The sequence below is a fragment of the Staurois parvus genome, unplaced genomic scaffold, assembly GCF_062004578.1.
Source record: "Staurois parvus isolate SC_StPar_1 unplaced genomic scaffold, SC_StPar_1.0 ptg000243l, whole genome shotgun sequence".
Lineage (NCBI taxonomy): Eukaryota > Metazoa > Chordata > Amphibia > Anura > Ranidae > Staurois > Staurois parvus.
In genome coordinates this window covers 1595637-1618893 of record NW_028318039.1, presented here as the reverse complement: position 1 = coordinate 1618893, position 23257 = coordinate 1595637, and the positions used below count along the sequence as shown (strand labels likewise).

Genomic DNA, 23257 nt, shown 5'->3' with positions numbered 1-23257 from the left:
TATTGATGTTAAAATTGGCATATTTTACTAGTGTATTCAGAAAGACAGACAATTGTGGGCTTAATATTTGCTATAAAAGGACCTATTAAATTGTTTACAGCCGCATACTGTTATTATGGTTTAATTTATATAATTTATTTATTTTAAAGGTTGGAAGGTTTGAAATTAATCTCATAAGTCCTGATTCCAAGACGGCGGTGCTGGAAAAGAACTTCAAAGATATCTCGTCATGTTCTCAGGTATGTGTGTTTTTTTAGCATTTGTTTAGTGTCTGGATTTGTTTTTCTCCAAACAATGTTAGGAGGTGAAAAGTTTGTTAAACAAATACCAGGAAACGCAAGCATCTCCCTTGGATATCAGATCCAAGGTAAACTAAAATAAGGCAAAACTTAACTAGCTGCTTGTATGTGATTTTCTCAAAGCGTGGCTGTTAAAAGAAAGCTGATAAAATATATACAGTGGGGCAAAAAAGTATTGAGTCAGCCACCAATTGTGCAAGTTATCCCACTTAAAAATATGAGAGAGGCCTGTAATTGGCATCATAGGTAGACCTCAACTATGAGAGACAAAATGAGAAAAAAAATCCAGACAATCACATCGGCTGATTTGGAAAGAATTTATTTGCAAATTATGGTGGAAAATAAGTATTTTGTCACCTACAAACAAGCAAGATTTCTGTCTCTCACAGACCTGTACCTTCTTCTTTAAGAGGCTCCTCTGTCCTGCACTCATTACCTGTATCAATGGCACCTGTTTGAACTTGTTATCAGTATAAAAGACACCTGTCCACAACCTCAAACAGTCACACTCCAAACTCCCCTATGAAGAAGACCAAAGAGCTGTCAAAGGACACCAGAAACAAAATTGTAGACCTGCACCAGGCTGGGAAGACTGAATCTGCAATAGGCAAGCAGCTTGGTGTGAACAAATCAACTGTGGGAGCAATAATTAGAAAATGGAAGACATACAAGACCACTGATAATCTCCCTCGATCTGGGGCTCCACGCAAGATCTCACCCCGTGGGGTCAAAATGATCACAAGAACGGTGAGCAAAAATCCCAGGACAACACGGGGGGACCTAGCGAATGACCTGCACAGAGCTAGGACCAACGTAACAAAGGCTACCATCAGTAACACACTACGCCACCAGGGACTCAGATCCTGCAGTGCCAGACGTGTCCCCCTGCTTAAGCAAGTACATGTCCGGGCCCGTCTGAAGTTTGCTAGAGAGCATTTGGATGATCCAGAAGAGGATTGGGAGAATGTCATATGGTCAGATGAAACCAAAATAGAACTGTTTGGTAGAAACACAACTCGTCGTGTTTGGAGGAGAGAGAATGCTGAGTTGCATCCAAAGAACACCATACCTACTGTGAAGCATGGGGGTGGCAACATCATGCTTTGGGGCTGTTTCTCCGCAAAGGGACCAGGACGACTGATCCATGTACAGGACAGAATGAATGGGGCCATGTTTCGTGAGATTTTGAGTGCAAACCTCCTTCCATCAGCAAAGGCATTGAAGATGAAACATGGCTGGGTCTTCCAACATGACAATGATCCCAAACATACTGCCCGGGCAATGAAGGAGTGGCTTCCTAAGAAGTATTTCAAGGTCCTGGAGTGGCCTAGCCAGTCTCCAGATCTCAACCCCATAGAAAACCTTTGGAGGGAGTTGAAAGTCCGTGTTGCCCAGCGACAGCCCCAAAACATCACTGCTCTAGAGGAGATCTGCATGGAGGAATGGGCCAGCATACCAGCAACAGTGTGTGCCAACCTTGTGAAGACTTACAGGAAACGTTTGACCTCTGTCATTGCCAACAAAGGATATATAACAAAGTATTGAGATGAACTTTTGATATTGACCAAATACTTATTTTCCACCATAATTTGCAAATAATTTCTTTCCAAATCAGCCAATGTGATTGTCTGGATTTTTTTTTTCTCATTTTGTCTCTCATAGTTGAGGTCTACCTATGATGCCAATTACAGGCCTCTCTCATCTTTTTAAGTGGGAGAACTTGCACAATTGGTGGCTGACTAAATACTTTTTTGCCCCACTGTATTTAATTTCTTAACAAACCAATTTGGAGTTTAATATATTTAGAGATTACATTTCTGGTTTAATCTGCAACCATGTTATTTTCTAAGGACTCCTGCACACAGGGCATTGCAGCCACTTTCAGGGTCTACAGGAGTTTGTATTTTTTTGTTTTGTTACTGCTTCCAAATGGCCCTCCATGTTATGCTATGTGTCCATGCACACATAGGCTTTTTGAAGCTTTTAGTGATAGTAGCATTTACCAGCTGGAAAAGAAAAACCCAGAGTCAGTGTGTCCAGGAGCAGCAGTGTATTGGCAGAAAAAAACACTTTGCTGCTTATAAATGCGTGTCAACGCTCAGTGCGTTTAGCGCTTAAGAGTTAATTCATTTCATTGGCCAGAATAAATTATTATTCTAACCAATCAAATTAACACCCAAGTACTTGAAGCTTGTAAACGCACCTAAATGCTTGTTAAAGCGTTAGACTCTTTGACAAGCTTCAGGCGGTTTTTTTTCTGTCAAAATGCTGCTGCCAAGAGGAGGTTTGTTATTAAAATGTCCTGTGCGCACGAGGCCCTTGGGTCTCTCCTATGTTCTCCTAAGGGTTTGCATAGGTTTCCTCTGAGTGTTCTGGCTTTCTCCAAGAATCCAGAAAAAACCTGTCAGGTTATATAGCTTTTATTTTGTGATCCTAGTTTCTACTTGTAAAGCTGTTATTGGAACATGAGGATCTTTTAAAAGTGAACCATGTAGGAAAAACACCTAACTTCTTCTTATTTACTACCGATGTCAAATGTAAAATCACTAGGTAAAACTAATTAGCAGTAAAGAGTAAAAAGTAAATCATTTACTACTAATCAGTTTTAAAATATTTACAGACGGTCTGTAATTCCATGATTCTCAATATAAAAAACAGTGTATATATTTGGCAGCACACCATAGATCTTCAGATAATGTACAAACAACATTTTTTTTTTTTGTTTGAGAATGATCACATCACAGCATAAAAGTACAATGTTTCAGAGCTGCACAGGACTCATTCATCAGAAAGGGTCCAATCGGCACCGAAAGTTGCACTTTTACACTGTGATGTGATCATGGGATGGCAGGGCGTACCCCCCCCCCCCCACACACACACACACACACACTCCAGAACTTTTTTCCTCGGATACGAATAATTAACCAAAGACACAAATATAAATGGCCACGGCACTATATTGTTATATCTTAAACATATCAAGGTTTGTTTATTCAGCACAACATCAATATTATCACCGAAACTAATACAGTATATGCTTAGTTATTAGAACTCAAGCATAATAAGCTTTAATTACAAACAATCATAAGTCCCCCCTAGGCATCCAGGATGACCACACCACATAAAGTGCCTGCAAAGGGAGGGAGGCAGCTGTTTTTTTGTTTTTTTTAACAGTGGCCACCTGACAAAATACCTCACTCTGCGAGGCTTTATATACCCTTTCAAAACCTTCCAGAAATTTCCATCACTTTTTATTGGCTATTTAAACTACCTTCTTTTATGACTGGGTAATTTTGAATCCTTTAATTGAATATTAAATTATGCAGCTTCTTATATATATCTTTGCTTATGATGTCACTAGTGTGAAAGAAGGGGCGGGATGGCCATGATCCCATGAAAGTGGTCACATTATTCTGTGCCCGCTTTACTATCATTCTTCAGTAAAAAAATGTTTGGATGTTCTCTGAAGATCTGTGGTATAACAGGTTAGAGGCTAGATCACCAAGTGTAAATAAAGGTAAAATGTCTAAAAAAGGAAAATAACACAGCCACCGCATCTAAGAATCCGTAAGCTGCTACATATTGTGGCTGCTTCTATATATTCTGTAAAGTACATGGATACAATTAATTGTGCTACTTCGGACAGTTGCAATGGCCTCCAAACTCTTACCCTTTTTATATTTTTCTGTCCCAGATAAATCCTTCATGTAAACTTCCAACTCTTTTCAAAGTATGATGTATATGGTGTCAGAATGAACAGGAAAGTGTGAATATTTGTCAACATAGTGTAAAGCTAAAGCCCTTTGTTCACTGTGGTGAAGGTGACTGGATTAAGGATTTAGCCTCTTCTGTTGAATTAATAGATTATTATAAGAAGCTTTTGAATCACTAGCTAAATCAAAATCTAAATGAATAAACAGCGTGGCACAAAATCTACAAATTACTATAACACAACTGAAGTAATTTTGCATGAATAAATGACAGGGTAGACAGATGTACTCTTACTGTAGAAGACCAGTAAAAAAAAGTTTTTGTTTGAGGCAGAAAGCTTGGAACATCTGCCAGATTTTAATAAGTGCATCTTGTTCAGTAAAGTGTAATGGATTCTTTCCATGAGCATCACAGCATCAATCCTCTGCAGAACAGAAGCCAAATGCTCTGTGAGGGACTTCCAGTGGAGGGCAATATCCCATAGGGTGGATATACAAATGGTGTGGATTAGCCTCATAACCTCAGTCTAAACTCCCAGGATATGGGCTCCCAGTAGGCATTACTGCACAGTCAGATGCACCGGAACCCCCGCCATTGCAGAAGCCACCTCCGAGATCCTACGCCACACCAAAGAGAGACCCGGACAGGTCCAAAATGTATGCACCAGAGTACCTGCAAGGCCACAGCCACGAAAACATAGGTTAGACATGTTTGCATACAAGACATGTATTCTGGATGGGGTATAATACCATCTGGTTAATACATTGAGGGCTGTCTCACGGACCGAAAGGGATCTGGAGCGCTTACATATGTTATCCACCATGGAATCCCAGTCTTCATCCGAAAAGATACCAATGTCACTGTCCCATTTTTGTCTGTAGAGAGGGGGTGTGGGAGAAGAACTAGCCAAGATTTGACGATACACATCTGAAATTAGACCCCTGCCCCTAGGAGAGTCGGCTAATACATTCAAAAAACGAAATCTGAGATGAAGGTATAAGGCCAAAATGTGAACTAAAACAATGTCTGATCTGTCGATGATATTCACGAAGTGGGATATCAAAGTGTGTGCGTAACATCTCAAAGGTGATGTAAGATCCTCCTCTTTGAAAATCAGATAACCTAATGAAGGATCTATCATACCACCAACGAAACGCCTGTGGAGATGAAAAAGCCGCAATAAAATCCCGGTCACCAAAAAATGCTGTATCCGGAGAAACAGAGGAGACCAGATTTAATCTAAGTTTATATCGAGACCAAAGCATCAATGAATGTGCCACAATGGAATTATGGATCCATAATGCGCGGGGGGATTTTGGACCACAATATGCCGCCAGATTTTTATTTTTGAGGCACCATTGTGAAGATTTCCTGAAGTTTTCTGTTCCCGTGACAACACTGGATGGCTACACAGACAACAATACAGCTGACAAAGACTTTGCAAAAAATGTCTTTATTGCTGGTCTCCTTATTGTAAAAAAAAACCCTCACTTCTAGGCCTAATATGTCTGAACCTGTTGATCAATTCTGGGATCAGATTCACTGATAGTAATCTCTTTTTGTACATTTTATTGTGGCATGTTTCATTTAATCTACTTATCACTTTTTTATGCTACCCTGATGAATTAAATTGGCTGTATACTTGTTGCTTGTACAGCCTGAGATTTCTCCTTTTTTTTTCTCCTGCAGGCACCTGATCTGTAATAGTTTTGCCACATGGTGAGGATACCAAACCTGTCATATGTAGGCAGTCCTGGATTGCACTAACTGCTTTAATGATTTGGAGGGATGATCACATGGACTGTTTAAAAAGAGTTGTATAAAAGGTTCCAATGTCACCCTCAAGCTATAGCATTTTTCATTATCCCTATATGTTCAAGTGGACTGTTATCAGGCAGGATATTTGGGTTGACTATATATGGGTAGATATTGGCTTCTGAACATCTAGTTGATTTTGACAGGTGTACTTCACCCTTGATGTAACCCATAAACCCAAGCCTTCGGGTTCAGTCACACCTTCCATGTTCCCATTTAGTTTGTAGTGCAGGCAAAATGCATAAACAAACCACAATCCACTGGTCCCACGCGACTTGCACAAACTACAGTCCATATTGCTTGTTGCATTGCCCTGTGTGGTCCTTTCAGGATCATTAAACACTACATTAAACAATTCATGGTAAAAATGCACAGCAACTTGTTCTGATAGTCGTCCTATTGTATGAACAATGGCCTTAACTTGAACCTAGTGAGATAATGCTCAAGGAGAAATTTACCTCTAACACTAAAATCCTAAACCACAAGTAAGGCCTCATGCACACTTGGTGGTTTTGCCACTGATCTTAGGGCCTTCTGTGTGCAGCGGTCTCCCCAGCCCCCCCCCCCACATTCTTACCTGTGACCCCTCTTATCCAGAAATGTTCACAATAGCCCATGCTGTATGGAGACTCTCCCTACCCATTGGCTGAGACAGCAACGGGAGTCCATTGGCTTCCACTGCTGTCGATCACAACCAGTGAGCCAATGAGGAGAGAGCGGGGGAACAGGGCTAAGCCGCGGCTCTGTGTCTTGTGGACGCACCACATATAGCGGTGCCCCCCAGGGCAAGTGGCTTTTCCTGGGGGGCACTGCTTGACGGGGAGGAGCCAGAGCTTCGGAGGGGACCCGAAAAGAAGAGGCAGCTATTTGCAAAACTACTGCACAGAGTAGGTAAGTATGATATGTTTGTTAAATAAATTTAAATTAATTAATGCCCAAGTGCTAGATCTGTCTGAATGCAAAGCAAGCATCAGTTGGTTTTTCTGCCACAACACCACTGACAAGAGGAAAGGCGTCTAGGAGAGAGAGCAAATATGTCCAGTGTGCATGAGGTCCTAAATGTATATTGTCCTATTATGATATTAGTGGCGACAATCCAAAGATAACAAAATCGTAATACCTCAGTTTTCAGTGTGTTGCAGGTTATCAGTGCTGACATTTTCTTGCTGAAATCAAATATGCTTCCATATCCCAATTACCTGCAGAGGAGGTCTAAAATGAGCCTTCTCTACAAATACTCTGCGAGTGTAATGCAAGACCGAAATTTTCAGTTACAGCCGTGTAACCTAACAACCATGTTATGCTCAAAAGAACTGAAAGCATTTAATTGTAATGTCTTATGCAAGTATGCAGAAAAGAGGTTTCTCTGGTTTACTCCCAATTTTAATGAAAAATGCTGTAGTAAATAAGACCTTACATCTTGTTCTCGGCTAAAAAAAAATGTGTTTGTTGACTAATGCTGTTTGCTTTTTGTGTTCTTATGATTTACAGGGTATTAAACATATTGATCACTTTGGTATTGTCTGTCGTGAATGTGTGGAACCGGGAATAAGCCAGTATATTTGTTACGTCTTCCAGTGTGCCACTGAAGCTTTGGTGAGTGGTAACATTGACTTGCTGTGTGGGAGAAGGGAGATCTGTCTGTGGGTAAGATGAAATTTTTTTAAAAACTGGCCATACATGGATCAATTCTTTTCATTCAGCCAGCCGGCTGAACGAAAACAACTGAACTGATTTCTCCATCCACGCTTTCGAGATGGAATAGGGAAATCTGTGCTTTTGTATTCTGACAGCAGGATCCCCCACCATCAGAATACACTGATCAGTGCTGCATCCCATTGGCCCAAGACAGCTCAACAGAAGCCATCTTCTGTTAAACAGAGAAAGCTACACACAGATTGAAAGTCAGATGTTTTTTGCTGAACTTGCCGAATTTCAATCCATGTATGGAGTATGTAAGTTTCAGCTGGAAAAAAAAAAAAGACTACCTGCTGACTTTTAAAATACAGACACTTACCTGTCTCTTGGTCCAGCAGTGTCCTCACCACTGCTGGTTTCACTGACCATCTTCTCTCCCTGGTGCCGGCATCTTTCGTGTGGGCACCCGGCTATGACAGCTTGCAGCTTCACAGCCAGGTGCCTACTGCACATGCGCAAGTAGCGCTGTGCTTTGTGCATGGCCCGTAGTCTTCTGGGACCTGTCATGTGTTCCAGAAGACAATGGGGAGGGAGGGGGGGAGGACGGACAACTTCTGCTTCCACTCACTTAGGGGATAGCAGCGGATGTGGGAGCGAGTACTTTTCAAATTTGGGTACCTGCTCCCCCCTGCTCCCCAAAGGTGCCAATCCTTAATGGGCAGCGGGGGACAAAGCATTTAAAGTGGAACTTCCCCTTTTAGGTGGAACTCCGCTTTAAGCTTAAACTGGCTTTAAAAGCAGACGTATCATGAGCTTTTTTAGGCTCCACAAATTGTGTGCATTACAGCGCCCAATGTTTACATGGTTGCATTAGCATCATGTTGCACCAAAATTGACCTGATGTGTTGTTTGCCAGGCTTTACCGACATCCTATGCTTCCATTGATGTGAATATAAATGCTCTGCAAACACGCCACAAATCCCCCTATGGTGTTTACAGCACATTTGAGATGCATTTAAAAAGTCATACTAGCTGAGATGGTAATACAAAAATCCATACAATAGAAAATCAACACAGAGGGGGGCGTCTGTCAAGTGTTTTGTTAATACAATGCAAAACCATTAAATATGCATTGAAAATGTGCCAGTAATATGTCTTAATGCATTAGGTGCACTAATGGATACTGTCATTTTTTTTTTTTACCTATCTAAGTAAGCCCTTGGTGCAAAACCATATCCAGGTTTCTGTGTGAATCTAATGTATACGTTGGCCATGCCTTCTTTTAGAAATGTATCCAAGCTCATACAAAATATGCAATAATTATAATTCAGAGAATCTGTATTTGGGCCTTTTTGTTTTATGGACACATTTATAAGAATTGTAGTATATTTTTGTTCACTTTAATTCTCCAATGTGTTCTACTTGCAATAGTAGGTTCAATAATTCCTGCCTACAGTAGATTTTCATACAAACGTTTGTATGAAAATTCTCCATACATTCGACCACTTGATGAATGTCATTCAAAATTAGTTTTTGTTTGCATTTAACATTCACTATTGGAAAGAGTAGACTTTACTGAACAAAAACCACATATACTGTTAGAAATTAATTTTGTTTGAGAAACATTTTCCATCCTGCTCCTTCGAATTTTCTTATCACTGCGGTCAAAAAGGAACATCGATGTGACCCCCACTAACAATGAATGAACTTCTTAAAACAAAACATTTGGAGTGAAAATCTCTAGTGTATTTCTAGCTTTAGAGAACAGATGGAGCGCTTTCCCCATTGTGTAATCTAGTACAGTTTATGTTGACTTGTTTTGCACTGCGCTAGACTTCCATCTACCCAGTGACTGTGACAGGCATATCGTCTACAGTTTTTCAACAGGCTTTGAAGATCACTGTAAGTTTGGATTGTAAGTGTTAGAGCTTATGTAAATCCAAAACTTTTTTTTTCCCTAGACTTACAGTAGGGAATGGTAAAGACCTCTATCGGGTTTTTAATTTGTAGACTGTCTCATGAAGAAGATTTTCCTTCACTTCCTGTCCCAGAGACACAACAGGAAGTAATAGGATATCTCTTTATATCAAGGTGAGATTCCCATTTTTAGGTAATTTTCACCAGAACAGATTTCCCCATTGGAAGAACTTCCCTTACCTTCCTTTCCTGTGACTACACATAAAGTTTTGGATCTCCCATCATTTTCTGTACCGGTGACAATAGTATGCGAATCTCTCCGGAAGGGACACAAAATATGAAAACCTGACAAATACTAAGCCCTCACATTCTGTCCAAAAATACACAAAAAGTTTGACTTTACATATACTTTGAGGCAAGGAGTGCTAGATTTTCTGCAATTTGGCAAAAACCCTAGGATATTATATGTCACTCCATGGGAGGTTTAGTGTTATTACCCAATGTTTATTTCATTGCACTTTAAGAGATGCTTAAAGTGCAATACATGGATCATGAGTTACATATCTCAATAAAGGTGTCATGGCATGATATAGCATCACAATGCCCATGCTGGTGCAAACAACTCTTAGAGGTCCTGGTATATTTAAGAGCTTAATCTCTTTATGTTGGCACAGTATCCCTACTGCACCGTACAGTTACACATAAAGCTAATGATTTATTTTGACAGAGACATCATGTGTGTTTACGTGTGATGAGAACACATTACAATCTTATGTGACAGGCGCAGATACACTTGCTGGCTCTGCTCAGTGAATCTGACAGATCTCCTTAACCCACTGAACAGACAAAGATCTATACTTTATCTCAAATGTTAGTCTAATGCTAAAAAACATAAAGATGCATTATGGGGCATAATTAGAAAGTAGTAAATATGCCTTTCACCAAGTATTCACTGGTAATAAATCAATCGCTGTCATGACATGCACCCGAAGGACTCACCTGCAGTGAATGTTTGATAAATGTCAGATTTATTGCTTTAGTAATGCCTAGGTACTTTACCTGGCCTGTAATTCTGATTGACCAGTTGTAGCCAGATACTTGACTAAGAATGGAGAGTGAGAGAAACACTGGCTGCAGCTGCTCTCTGTAGCTGTAGCCTGGTTGCAGAGCAGAGAGTGAACTATTCGTCATGTGTGTGATCGGATGGTGAGCTGCAATATTGCTGGGACTGGTGAACTACTGCTATGGGGATTTATTACCTCCTGCTAGAGGAACTGACCATATAGCCATCTAGTAGTTTTATTGCTGCCTGCAGGTTTGACTGGGACTATGGTTTTGTGCACCCATGGTACAACTGGGAGCTAAAATAGCTGACTGAAGAGTGTGGGCTAAAGGTGGTCCCTCTACAGTTGCTATACAGAGAGCTTCGCCTATTGCTTATGCTAAGAGGTATCTCTCAGGGGACATTGCCCCATATCCTAGCCATTCTTCTAGACTAGTTACAGTGGTATTCACATTGCAGTTAATTCTTATGTGCACTGTTTATTGCTGACTTCGCTTATTCATAAGTCAATCCCAGTCTAGTGATCTAGAACTACTTTATAAATGAACTTAGTGATTATACTGTCTAGCAGACTGTCAGAACCTACCTTTTGTGTGTTCAGTTATGCTCAAACCACCATTTATTCCAATCCGTACCAATACATTGAGTTCATTTACCACTAAATGGTCTTGTGTCTATTTCCTAGTACTAATTCACAGCCAATGTAAAGATATCTATACTTGTGTTCTTATAAGTGCTTGCAGTAGCTTTCATTCAACCAGGTATGCCAGAGGTGCTGCAATTTTGTTCTTGGACCCGAGGTGCAGAAAAAAGAAACCAAATTACCAAGCGACTCCTGCAGGGTCGGTCTACAGTTTTGTGTTCCATACACCTCATCCACACTGCTAGCCAAAATGGTGAAGCACTTTTTGGTCCTTTGGTAGCTTTCTGTTCGCTTTCAAATTTATGGTTGAACTGGATGGACTTTTGTCTATTTTCAGCCAGACTAACTATGTAACTGTGTGTTTTTTGTGCTGTTTTAATAGGGAAATATCTTATGTACTTATGGTGCTCCACCCAAAAAGGGAAGTTCCGCTTTAAAGACTGGTCCCCCACTCCCCATTAAGGATTGGCACCTTCGGGGAGCGGGGGGACGCAGGTACCTGAAATTGACAGGTACCTGCTCCCACTTCCACTGCAATCGGCCCTAGGCAATCAGAAGTGGAAGCTGTACTCCTACCCTACCTCCCTGTAGTCTTCTGGGACACGTGACCGGTCCCAGAAGACTACGGGGCCATTCAGGAAGCGCAGCGCTACTCGCGCATGCGCAGTGGGCACCCGGCTGTGAAGCCACAAGCTGTCACAGCCAGGTGCCAACAATGAAGATGCCAATGCCTCGAACACCAGACGGCTGGTGAAATGGGCTGCGGGGAGGACACTGCGGGATCGTGGGACAGGTGAGTGTGTGTTTTTTTAAAAGTCAGCAGCTACAGTTTTTTTAGCTGCTGACTTTTATTTTTTTACTGTGTGAGTGGAACTCCGCTTTATAAAGGAATAAGTCTGTTAATAACAGGCCAAATCTTCTATAATGACATATGGCTACATCATTGCACATTGTTGGCTCTTGTTGAACAAATTCTGGCTCAACTATGATCAGCTTATTGTTATTCTCATTTATATGTCACCTTATTTTGCGTCATGGAAATGAATCCATGACACTCAAAGGGTGGTGTGAAAGTTAAACATAAAATACGTACTTCGTATTATCACATTGCAGCAAGTTGGATCCATTTTAGTTGAGCTGCATAGACTGCATATAGATGCTGCACAAGATATTCATTGCTGTCAGGATTATTTTTTCTGAAACAAATTGCCTTTCATTGTGTAAATCCCTTGTGTGTCTTAGGACAATATGTCACTATGTAGAAATATATCATGCTGCTCATCTGTGTCACACAGGCTCAGTTCAAACCTCTTAAGCTGCCATGATTAAAGGATTTTCTGTGGGAGTGGTGCCTTTTTCAGCTAGTGTCAATTTAAAGAATACAATTTTCCCAAATTGAAGGTTTAAGAGAATATAAATTATTCTGTTCCATTTAATCTTTATTAAGACTTCACATTTACAAAACGCAATCAACCAAGAATTCTGCATTTGATGGGAAGTCTGACACAATCCAACAAGTATACAAATACCTTATAAAGTTGTGGCTGTGGTATCTCAAATAGGTGTTAAATTCACGATCATCCAATGATGACCCATGTATATGGACAATTGGATCTCATCATTTATTGGTGATATTCCTGCGCCTTTAAGAGACTATGTATAGATCTCCTCAGTGACAATTTTGAGCTTCCTAAATTCAGATCTCCTGCTGTCTCCTCTAGGAAGGCAAGGGAAATTATGGTACAGACAGCAAATAAACAAATTTACAGGGGTTTTAGCCCTTCCATATTCTCTGCTGAACGAAAAACAATTGGGCTATACCAGGTGTGTGCAACTGTGGCATCCAGCTGTTGTAGAACTACAAGTCCCATGAGGCATTGCAAAACTGACAGTTACAAGCATGACTCCCTAAGGCAGAGGCATGATGGGACTTGTAGTTCACCAACAGCTGGAAAGCCACAGTTGCCCACCCCTGGGCTATACAAACACTTTATTATCTTTCTTTTCCTGCATGCTATTCATTGTGTGTCTTTGGTTGCCCATCAGGTGGATGAAATCATGCTGACATTGAAGCAAGCTTTCAGCACTGCTGCTGCACTCCAAAATGCCAAGACCCAAATTAAGCTGTGTGAGGCCTGTCCTATGCATGCTCTGCACAAACTGTGTGAGCGAATCGAAGGTATGACTGAGTTTCCATTTCACTATTGTAACAGAAAGGAAAGTGTTTTATTTATTTCCAGTTCTGAAGTCATTGGAATGCTTTCACATTTAGTAGTAGCTCAGAGATTGAGGGCCAGTTCACACTAGAGAAATGCAGTTCAGATGCATTTTTGCATGCTTGTTTTTGACACATTTCAGTGCATTTTTTATGCGTTCCAGTGCGTTTTGATCCATTCCAGTTCATTTTTCCCCTTCTTTTCTTAAATTTAAATAGGGACATGTGCATTCCAGTGCATTTTTACCACGTTCCAGTACAGTTCTGTGCAGAAAAAATGCAGCATGTTCTACTTTTCTTTCTGCAACTGGAACTGCAAGCACTGATGTGAACTATGACTTGACAACCATGTAACCTACTTTCTGTGCATTTTGGATGCAGAAAGAGAGCAACTGAAACACATGTAGTGTGAACTGGCCCTTTATAGATTCTTAAAAAAAAATAATATTTGGCTTAAAGTGGTGATGAACCCAAAACAAAAAATGTTATATATTGCAGCATACCAATAATTAGACGTGGTGGCTGCATTCGTTTTCTTTTCTTAGGCTTTTTCCCCTCTGTTTTCACCTGGTGAACTGTCCAGTAACGCACCTCCTGCATTCGAGTGCCTCCACTCTGGATGAGCACCTTTGGACAGCAGCATTGTCTGTGGGAGGAGAATGTTAGATGTACTAGCAGATTTAGATACGCTAACAAACTGAAGTCAAACTCACATTACAGTTACACAAGACGTTACTGCAACAGTTTTGTAAGCACCCATCAGTGGTAAATGGTTTGTCTCCACTATGTTAATTGATACATTTGGAGGAGAGCTTGTTCTGTTGAAAAACAACAGACTTACTGGCTGGATCACCAAATGAAAATAGAAGAAAGAGAGCAAAACAAAATTAGTGCAGCTATCGCATCTAAAAATTGGTAAGCTGCAATATAATAAATGTTTGCTTTTGGGTTTAATACTGCTTGAAGGAGACCCTGTATGCCTGTTCACTTTCTCTCACCACCACAAAGTACTGCAAAATACCAAGAGCTTACAGGGAGCAAAGAGGTCAGTTACTTCTTAATGCCTGAAAGCACCAAGTATTTTGTAGCAGCTGCAACTGGGTCAAGGTATGAACTTTTAAGGGACCCACATATTCAAAACGTTCATCTCTATAATAATTCTTCAAGTACAAAACACCTATACCTAATGTTAGAACAATGAGTTCTTTGGTCCAGAAGGGAGGACTGAAAATGGTTGACAATGCTACTTAAATTTATTAGCTCACTGGATTTGAAAAAACTGAAGTTAGAAGCTGACTGGTTACTATACAAAGCTACATCTTTTGTGCATTAGAAAAAGCAGGTCTCTGCAAGGGCACACAGAAAACAATTGTTTTTTCAGGTGTTTTTAATTTAGGTGTTTTTGCTGCGGCCAGTAGAAATAGCTGAAAACGCCAAAAAAAATTGATTGAAAAAATGCTAATTCCCTCTGTTCAGGTGTTTTCCGTTCAATTCTATGGGGACACAATGCTCAGATCTGCCTGAAGAGTAGCTCAAGTACTTTTTTGAGCGACTGACGTTTTGCTACAGGCGACAGAATGCTCAAGTATGAACGGAGGCCATTGGAAACCATGGGAGTTTACTTGTTTAGCGAGGTGTGAACATGATCTTAGAGGGAAGTTCTGCTGGACGATTTAAACCAACTGATTTAAACTTGTCCAGGCTTAAGGCTGGTTCACACGGCCCAAATATCAGTTCAACAGAAACTGGCCAACATTTAGCAAGTGCGTACAGCAGCCTGTCTGATAAAGCCCAAGTGCTTGACAAGCCTAAACCTGGCACCTTTGGGTGCATGTTTAATTCTGCTTTTTCCTGCCCTGGAGCATAGGGGTCCACAGAGAAAAAAAAAAGTCCTAGGTGCATGAAGTATAACACTAGTGTATATTCCATTTGGGACTATAAAACTATAGTCACAAAATTCTTGGCTTTAGTGTGTGTTTCTTTTGTTTTTTGGTTTTTTTTTGTGTTTTTTTTTTTAAATCTTCATTTTTGCATAAGTCAATACAGAAAAGACCAAACAAAGGAAAATATATACATTCCAGGAAAAAGACTGAAAGGCGAAAGAAATATCATGACAATGTTACATATGCCAGAGTCAAAGAGAATGTTCAGTTAGTAAGTAATAAACATTATAGGTTGATCTATCTGAATTGTTACACAAACCAAACAGGAATGTAGAAAGGAAGAGAAAAAATGAAAAAAGGGGGAGGGAAAGGGAAAGGGGCAGGGTTTAGTGTGTATGGGGAAAGGGGCAGGGTTTAGTGTGTATCGGGAAAGGGGCAGGGTTTAGTGTGTATGGGGAAAGGGGCAGGGTTTAGTGTGTATGGGGAAAGGGGCAGGGTTTAGTGTGTATCGGGAAAGGGGCAGGGTTTAGTGTGTATGGGGAAAGGGGCAGGGTTTAGTGTGTTTTAAGCTAGTTGCACACAGACCTAATAATTTGCTGATATTTATACTCTGGATGTTGTTGACCGAAAGATCCTGAGCAAAATGTTCCATAAGGACCTTGCGCAAATGCATACAAGCATACGCGTAAAATTCTTCTTCATTGCCAGTGTTGCAATATACACATGCATATGCGCCTAAATGTGTGTATAGACACATATAATCGCATATATATGTACTCAAACAAAAAAATTTCTGTTTTGTTTTACGACCCTGTACTCATTGCTGTATTACTGATCTTTATGTAGCTGTGTGCATTGTTCCATAGACAACAATGCATCTATATCCAGATCACTCCGGTGTGCTTTTAACCACCTCCCACTCGCCATATAGTAATATGGCGGACACAAGGTGGTTCTCTCGTTCTGGGAGGATGTCATATGACGTCCTCCCATTCTTATTCTCAGGGAGCACGGACCCTCAGACACAGCGGATCACCGATCATGGAAAGAGCCGAAGCTGTCGGCTCGGTCATGTGATCAGCTGTGTCCAATCACAGCTGATCACATGTAAACAGGGAAATGCCGGTTATTGGCATTTCTCTCCTCTCGAGCTGTCACGCTGACAGCTCGAGAGGAGAGCCGTTAATCGGCTTTCCGCGGAGGGGACATGTATCAGTGTGCCCTGATGATCAGTGTAGCCCCAGCAGTGCCACCTGTCAGTGTCTATCAGTGCCTTGTGTCAGTGCCCATCAGTGCCACATCATTGCCACATATCAGTGCCTACCAGTGCACATCAGTGCCACATATCAGTGGCCATCTGAGCTGCTTTCAGTGTCACCTATCAGTGCCTGCCAGTGCAGCATATCAGTGCCAGTCAGTGCCGCCTATCAGTGCCATGTATCAGTGCTGCCTTTCAGTGCCCATCAGTGATGCCTGTCAATGCCTATCAGTGCCACCTACCAGTGCCTCCTCATCAGTGTCCATCAGTGCAGCCTATCAGTGCCCATCACTGCAGCCTCATTAGCGCACATCAGTGAAGGAGAAAAATCACTTACACCCTGTTCCCAATTATTATGCAAATGCTATTTAAGTGTCACAAAGATTAAATATTTTGTTTCTCAGTTTAACTCATGGATGTCATTGTGTGTCAGGGCTCTTTTTGATCACTGAAAACAATCTCGGAAACCTGTGATAATTAGATTGGCAGGTGAGCCCAATTTAAGGAAAAACTACTAAAGGAGGGTGTTCCACATTATTAAGCAGAGCACCATTTTCAAGCAATATGGGGAAGAAAAAGGATCTCTCTGCTGCCGAAAAGAGTGAAATAGTTCAATGCCTTGGACGAGGTATGAAAACATTAGATATTTCACGAAAACTTAAGCATGATCATCGCACTATGAAGAGATTTGTGGCTGATTGAGAGCACAGACGGGTTCGTGCAGATAAAGGCATATTGAGGAAGATTTCTGCCAGATCCATGCATCGGATCAAGAGAGCAGCTGCTAAAATACCATTACATAGCAGCAAACAGATATTTTAAGCTGCTGGTGCCTCTGGAGTCCCACGGACATCAAGGTGTAGAGTCCTCCAGAGTCTTGCAACTGTGCATAAACCTTCTATTTGGCCACCACTAACCAATGCTCACAAGCAGAAACGGCTGCATTGGGCAGAAAAATACATGAAGACTAATTTTCAAACAGTCCTGTTCACTGATGAGTGACGTGCAAACCTGGATGGTCCAGATGGATGGAGTAGTGGATGGTTGGTGGACGGCCACCCTGTTCCAACAGACGCCAGCAAGGCAGTGGTGGAGTCATGTTTTTGGCCGGATCATGGGAACAGAGCGGGTCGGCCCTTTAGGGTCCCCGAAGGTGTAAAGATGACCTCTGCAAAGTATGTGGAGTTTCTGACTCACCACTTTCTTACCTGGTACAGAAGGAAGAACTATGCTTTCCGTAATAAAATCATCTTCATGCATGACAATGCACCATCTCATGCTGCAAAGAATACCTCTGCATCAATGGCTGCTATGGGGATAAAAGGAGAGAAAGTCATGGTGTGGCCTCCATCCTCCCCTGACCTCAATCCTCTTGGGAACCTTTGGAGCATCCTCAAGCAAAAGATCTATGAGGGTGGGAGGCAGGTTACATCCAAACAGCAGCTCTGGGAGGCTATTCTGACATCTTGCAAACAAATTCAAGCAGAAACTGTCCAAAAACTCACAAGTTCAATGGATACAAGACTTGTGAAGCTGCTATCAAATAAGGAGTCCTATGATAAAATGTAATGTGACCTGTTAAAATGTTGTTAAAAGTTTGATTGAAATAGCTTTTGATTTCAGTAAATATGCTGCAAACACAGCAAATGACAATTTTCAGTTCTATACAACCTATAAAGTGTTTTGAAACTTACTGTGCGTAGTAATTTGGAACAGTGCATTGGAAGTGTTTATGTTTAAAAAAAAATACTGTTATTAGGAGGTTTGTTCAATAAAATTTGAATTGTACTCTTAATAGTTGATAACATGAGAACTATGCTGACTGTTATTTACATCAATTATTTAGGTAACTGAGAAAAATATAATTTGCATAATAATTTGGAACAGGGTGTATTTACAAAATTTTATAACAAAAAATTAGAAAAAAACTTTAAAAAAAAAAAAAAAATTTTCAGTGGTTTTTGGTTTGTTTAAGAAAAAATAAAAAAACCCAGAGGTGATTAAATACCACCAAAATAAAGCTCTATCTGTCCCAAAAAAATTATAAAAATTTCATATGGGTACAGTGTTGCATGACCGCGCGATAGTCATTCAAAGTGCGACAGCGCTGAAAGCTAGAAATTGGCCTGGGCAGGAAGGGGGTATAAGTGCCCTGTAGGCTTGTGGTTAAAGAGGCTTTATTATTATTGTTGAAATTGCCCATCTATTTTTCTTTACTAACTGAAAATGTTACCTTTGATTGTTTAGGGCTGTATCCTCCAAGAGCCAAACTGGTAATACAGAGACAACTGTCTTTGCTGTCAGACAATGAACAAGCTGACATCTTTGAACGTGTTCAGGTATTTCTTGTTTTGATTGTGTTCAAACACCTGTTTGATGTACACTGAAGAGTGACCAGTTCAGTTGATGATTGCAACTCGTGGTCCACGGAATGGTTATTATTATACATGATTTATATGGTTACAGTCGGAGCCTTAATAAGCATCTCCAGGCTTAATGATTGCTTATTAACACACTTCTTGAAAAATTCCATAGTGACTTGCAGCATCACTTCTTAAAAAAAGAAAACAAAATCCACAGATGGAAGAAATGCTAACACATATAACGAAGTTTTTGCAGCTGGTTAAGAAACCTTTTCTATTTGGCCACTTTTTCTAAATAATGCTGCATTAACTAATCGGTATTTAAGAGTATGGAATTATTTTTTTGGACATCTTCAGGGTACCTGGTATTGAATTGTTTTACCAGGAATTTTATGGTGCAATCAACAATAAACTACTAATTGAACTGGTTAATCTTTAATTTCACAATGCTTGCCCTAGTTTAAAATTAATTCGTAACTTTTGTTATTCAGTCCAAAGATGTTTTGCCCTGCAGATTGTGTTCAATAATGGCCACTGAAATTAATTGTTTTGAAATATTTTAATAGTTTTCTTGTGTATGTAGAAAATACACATGAGCATGTTTGGTGTATAACCATTTCTGTGTTATTACCCATTTTAGAAAATGAAAGCTACAAGCGACCAGGAAGAGAATGAACTTGTCATACTTCATCTTAGACAGTTATGTGAGACCAAGCAGAAAACTCATGTTCATATCGGAGAGATGCAGTCGGTAAATCATGTATTCAAGATCTCTAATGCAGCTCTTATTTATGTGATCTTGCTGAAGTTCATGGTATTGATGCTGGCTACTAAGAAATGCTAAGCAATAGGTTTGCAATAGAGCTTAGACGGACAAGCAGAATGCCGTACTGAGAGGTACATGGGGAAAAGACTGATGGGAAGCTACATTATTATCTGGAATTCCTTTATTGTATCAAACTGTTAAAGAAGATATTTCAATGTTTACACTATTGTGAAGTTTGTGGAAAATATATGCACAAACCCATGTCTAATCTTCTAATAATATCACTAATATTGTTGGGTAGTCCATTTCCTGGACCTAAAGGGGCAGCTCTTAGCTAGTTTGGCAGCATTTTCCTGAATAATATGGGCCAGGCTAAGGCCTCCCTGTATGTAACTTGACATGCAACTAAACCATCCTATTCTGCAATAAGCCAGACTGAAAGTAATCTTGAAGTTTTATTAACAAAACAGGGTTGTTGAAACGATTAGAAAAACAGACGTACATATAATCAATATATGAAATATAAAATCACAATGAAATGATTAAGCTGCGGATGGCAAGAAGTCCATGCTCGCCAGTAATGCTGCCCATAGGGATGCAGGTTTAGGCCACAATATGTGCTCCTATGGCTGGTTCCTTCTCCCTGTTTCTAAGATGCAGTCTGCGCTCCCAGGATGCATCTGTCTCCTTTTCTCAGAATGATCTGAATTTTTTTTCTTTTTTAACTTAACTCTTTTCAAGAGTCTCTAGTTTCTTTAAAACTATAAATTTATTGTGGGCTCCATCTAGTGGCCGAATTTAATATTGGTAAATTAATTTCCCTCCTGAAGGCAGAACACTGCTGCTTTTACACTCATGTATTTGGAGCTTTTGGGGTTTTTGTCAAAACCTCTGAACACAACTCCACAAAAGCCTGAGACTGCCAATTGTGGCATGCGCCCCATACCCGAAAATGCAAAAATCACATCTATACAGTATTTATACGTGATGTTGCACTGCAGAAATACTGCTACAGGGCAGCGGGAAAGCGGTTTACAAGTTCTTGTTTATTCTCCATATAAGTATATTTTTTAAAAAATGCTACATGGTGTTTATTGTATAAAATGTTAGTCAGACTTTAAATGGGTGATATCTTTGTATCTATAATGAGAAGAAGGCTCCTTGTTGTTACAGGTCTCAGAGCTAAAGACATATTAATCAGTCTATAGACAACGTAAACAGCAGATGTGCCATGTGGTGTATCCAGCAAAGATATTTTAGTCTGCTATGAGCTTGATTTGCACATCATGAGCAGCAATGACTAATACATTATACTCCAGTGACCAGCTCTGATCTTTACTGACATTAGTGATGTTCCTTTCCGATACAACTTTCATTTAAATGAAAAATATACTTCTATATTCTCTGGAACATAACAGTGAAGAATGGATTTTTGGTTTCTGATGTGGCAAATGATATGCCTTCATGATACTGTGAATGTGTCTGATTTGTATGCTAAATGTTTCCCATTTCTGGGTTGAATCTCTAATAAATTAGTCTGGGATTGTGCCTATGGCTGCACAGCCTGGCTGTTATCACACTTCATTAGAGCGAAGCTGCAGATCGGTGAGGAAGAAAGGTCCGTAGTGGCTCAGAGTTTGAAAATGTTAGAAGATGCATTAAATGTTTTTAACTTGTTCGCTGTTAGATCACATCAAATTAGTTTCTTGGTCTAGCTTCTGGCGCAGATAAGGAAACTATCTGCATTTATGTATCTTGGAGGTGAAGACATAATCATAATTGAAAGATATTCAGCAATCTGAAGCTCAATGTAAATGTTCTGAATACAGAAATAAAATTAATATGTAGCATTGGCCTATTATATATTTTTATTGACATTTTACTTATCGCTCACAAAAAGTTGCCATAGGAAGTATGTGGGTTTCACTAGTACTCTGCCACTTCAGGTATTGTATTAGAAGCTGCGTATTAGTTACACCAGCCTTTACAGCAAACTTGATGAACTGGTTGACTAAATGTTCCTTATGACCAGGTTGCTGCTATTTTTTTGGTCATAGTACAGTATTATTGGCTTTTTTGTATGTAGCCAAAGAAGTTCAAAACATATCTGAAACCATGTTTGTGTGATTTCTCTGCTTCAAAAGAGAGTGACCCATTTAATGTTGGATATAAATTGTGCTGAAGCAAGAAAGACACGTGTCTGTGTATAGCGGACAAGAAATGTGCTCATTTGATAGAAGCAGGGAGTTCCTTGGGATGGCTGTACACAAGAATAGGGCCTGCAGTGTCCCCACAGCCAGAAGCAGCATTAAAACGTTACGCAACACAGTTTGCAAAGCACATGGTTTTGGCGCAGATGGAAAAAGTCGTAGGAACATCATGTTTGGTTGCTGATGCTTTCTGCTCATAATATAAGTATTACTCCAATTTAAGGTGGGTGTCACCCAGTAGTTAAGATCCCAGCTTACATTTTGGCTTAAGCCTAGTAATTTGGGTTTAAATGTAAGGGTTAGGTGAAGGTAAGAAGGTTGGGCCCCTTTTTACGATCGGCAGGGGATCCACTCACAGCAGAGCGGGCAGACAGGTCTGTGTCCACTCAGTTTATGCAGATCAGACACGGAGAAAGCCTACACTGCTGTATGAGTGAATAAAAGATTTCTGCTGTCTGTTTTATATTTGACTACCTTCTGAAGATCTGCCTATACGGAAGAAGGTACTTACAAAATCCAAGAGAACTCGAGCATAAAACAAACAAGCCTGAGCTAAGGACAGATGGATTCCAGGAAGTAAATGCTACATGAATCATCTGCCCTTAAGATGCCCTTGGCCAGAATTGCTAAGGGGGTGGTTTTCTAAATAATTTCTAAGCAAAATAAAGCATGTAGACAAGGAAGGATGGGTGAGTTTGCTTTGAATATTAAAAATGAGTTAGTGCTTTTGGTTTATGGTGTTTTTAGATGCAGTGTAGTTCTGCTTTAAACTGCTAGTTAAAATGTTGCAAAATGTATCTTGTCTGGCAAAGCAAGAACTGATCTTTCTCTTGATATAGTGTCACTTTAGATGGGCCAGTGTTAAAGAATAACAATGGTGATGATGATTGGAATATATAATAATAATACAGATTACAACAGAATGGCTATATGTTGGTCATCTGACTGCTATGTAGAATAATGTAACTAGTGCAAAAAAAAAAGAATCCGATCTTATTGGAGAGACAGATAATCAACATAAAGGCGCCTTTACAGTGTGATAATAGAACCATCATTTTTTTTTAATGTTCCATTTATCAGAACTAAGAATAAAACATCAGGTCTGTATTTTGAATGCTTAATCTCTTCAATGATTGTTTTCAGAGTGCATCGAACAGCTCCCTGCCGGAGAACTCTGCCCCCAGTGGCCGGTTCAAGTTGGATATTCTCAAGAATAAAGCCAAGAAATCTTTGACCAGTTCTCTGGAAAACATTTTCTCAAGGGTATGGGCCATAAATAAAAGTTTTACAAAGTATGTCATGTGTAACCTGTAGTTCCATTTTAAGGTTTTCGAAGTCCAAAAACAAAAAATGTATTCTATTGCAGCTTACCACTCCTTAGATGTAGTGGTGGATGCATTTTTTTTTTCAGACTTTTTTCATCTGTTGATCCTATATATACATACCACACTTCCTGTCTCTTTGTGGCTACACTCA

At 40.1% G+C, this 23257-nt stretch overlaps 1 protein-coding gene across 2 annotated transcripts in view; it reads left to right on the top strand.

The window, feature by feature from the left end:
* The window catches only part of TBC1D4 (TBC1 domain family member 4), a 225334-nt gene that overhangs the window by 126957 nt on the left and 75120 nt on the right, over positions 1–23257 (top strand). For both annotated transcript variants that reach the window (XM_089680369.1, XM_089680368.1), the window contains exons 3-8: positions 150–239; positions 7317–7421; positions 13133–13265; positions 18690–18781; positions 19446–19556; positions 22925–23044. In XM_089680369.1, coding sequence (XP_089536495.1) covers positions 150–239; positions 7317–7421; positions 13133–13265; positions 18690–18781; positions 19446–19556; positions 22925–23044 — 651 coding nt within the window. The remainder of the gene's footprint in view (positions 1–149; positions 240–7316; positions 7422–13132; positions 13266–18689; positions 18782–19445; positions 19557–22924; positions 23045–23257) is intronic.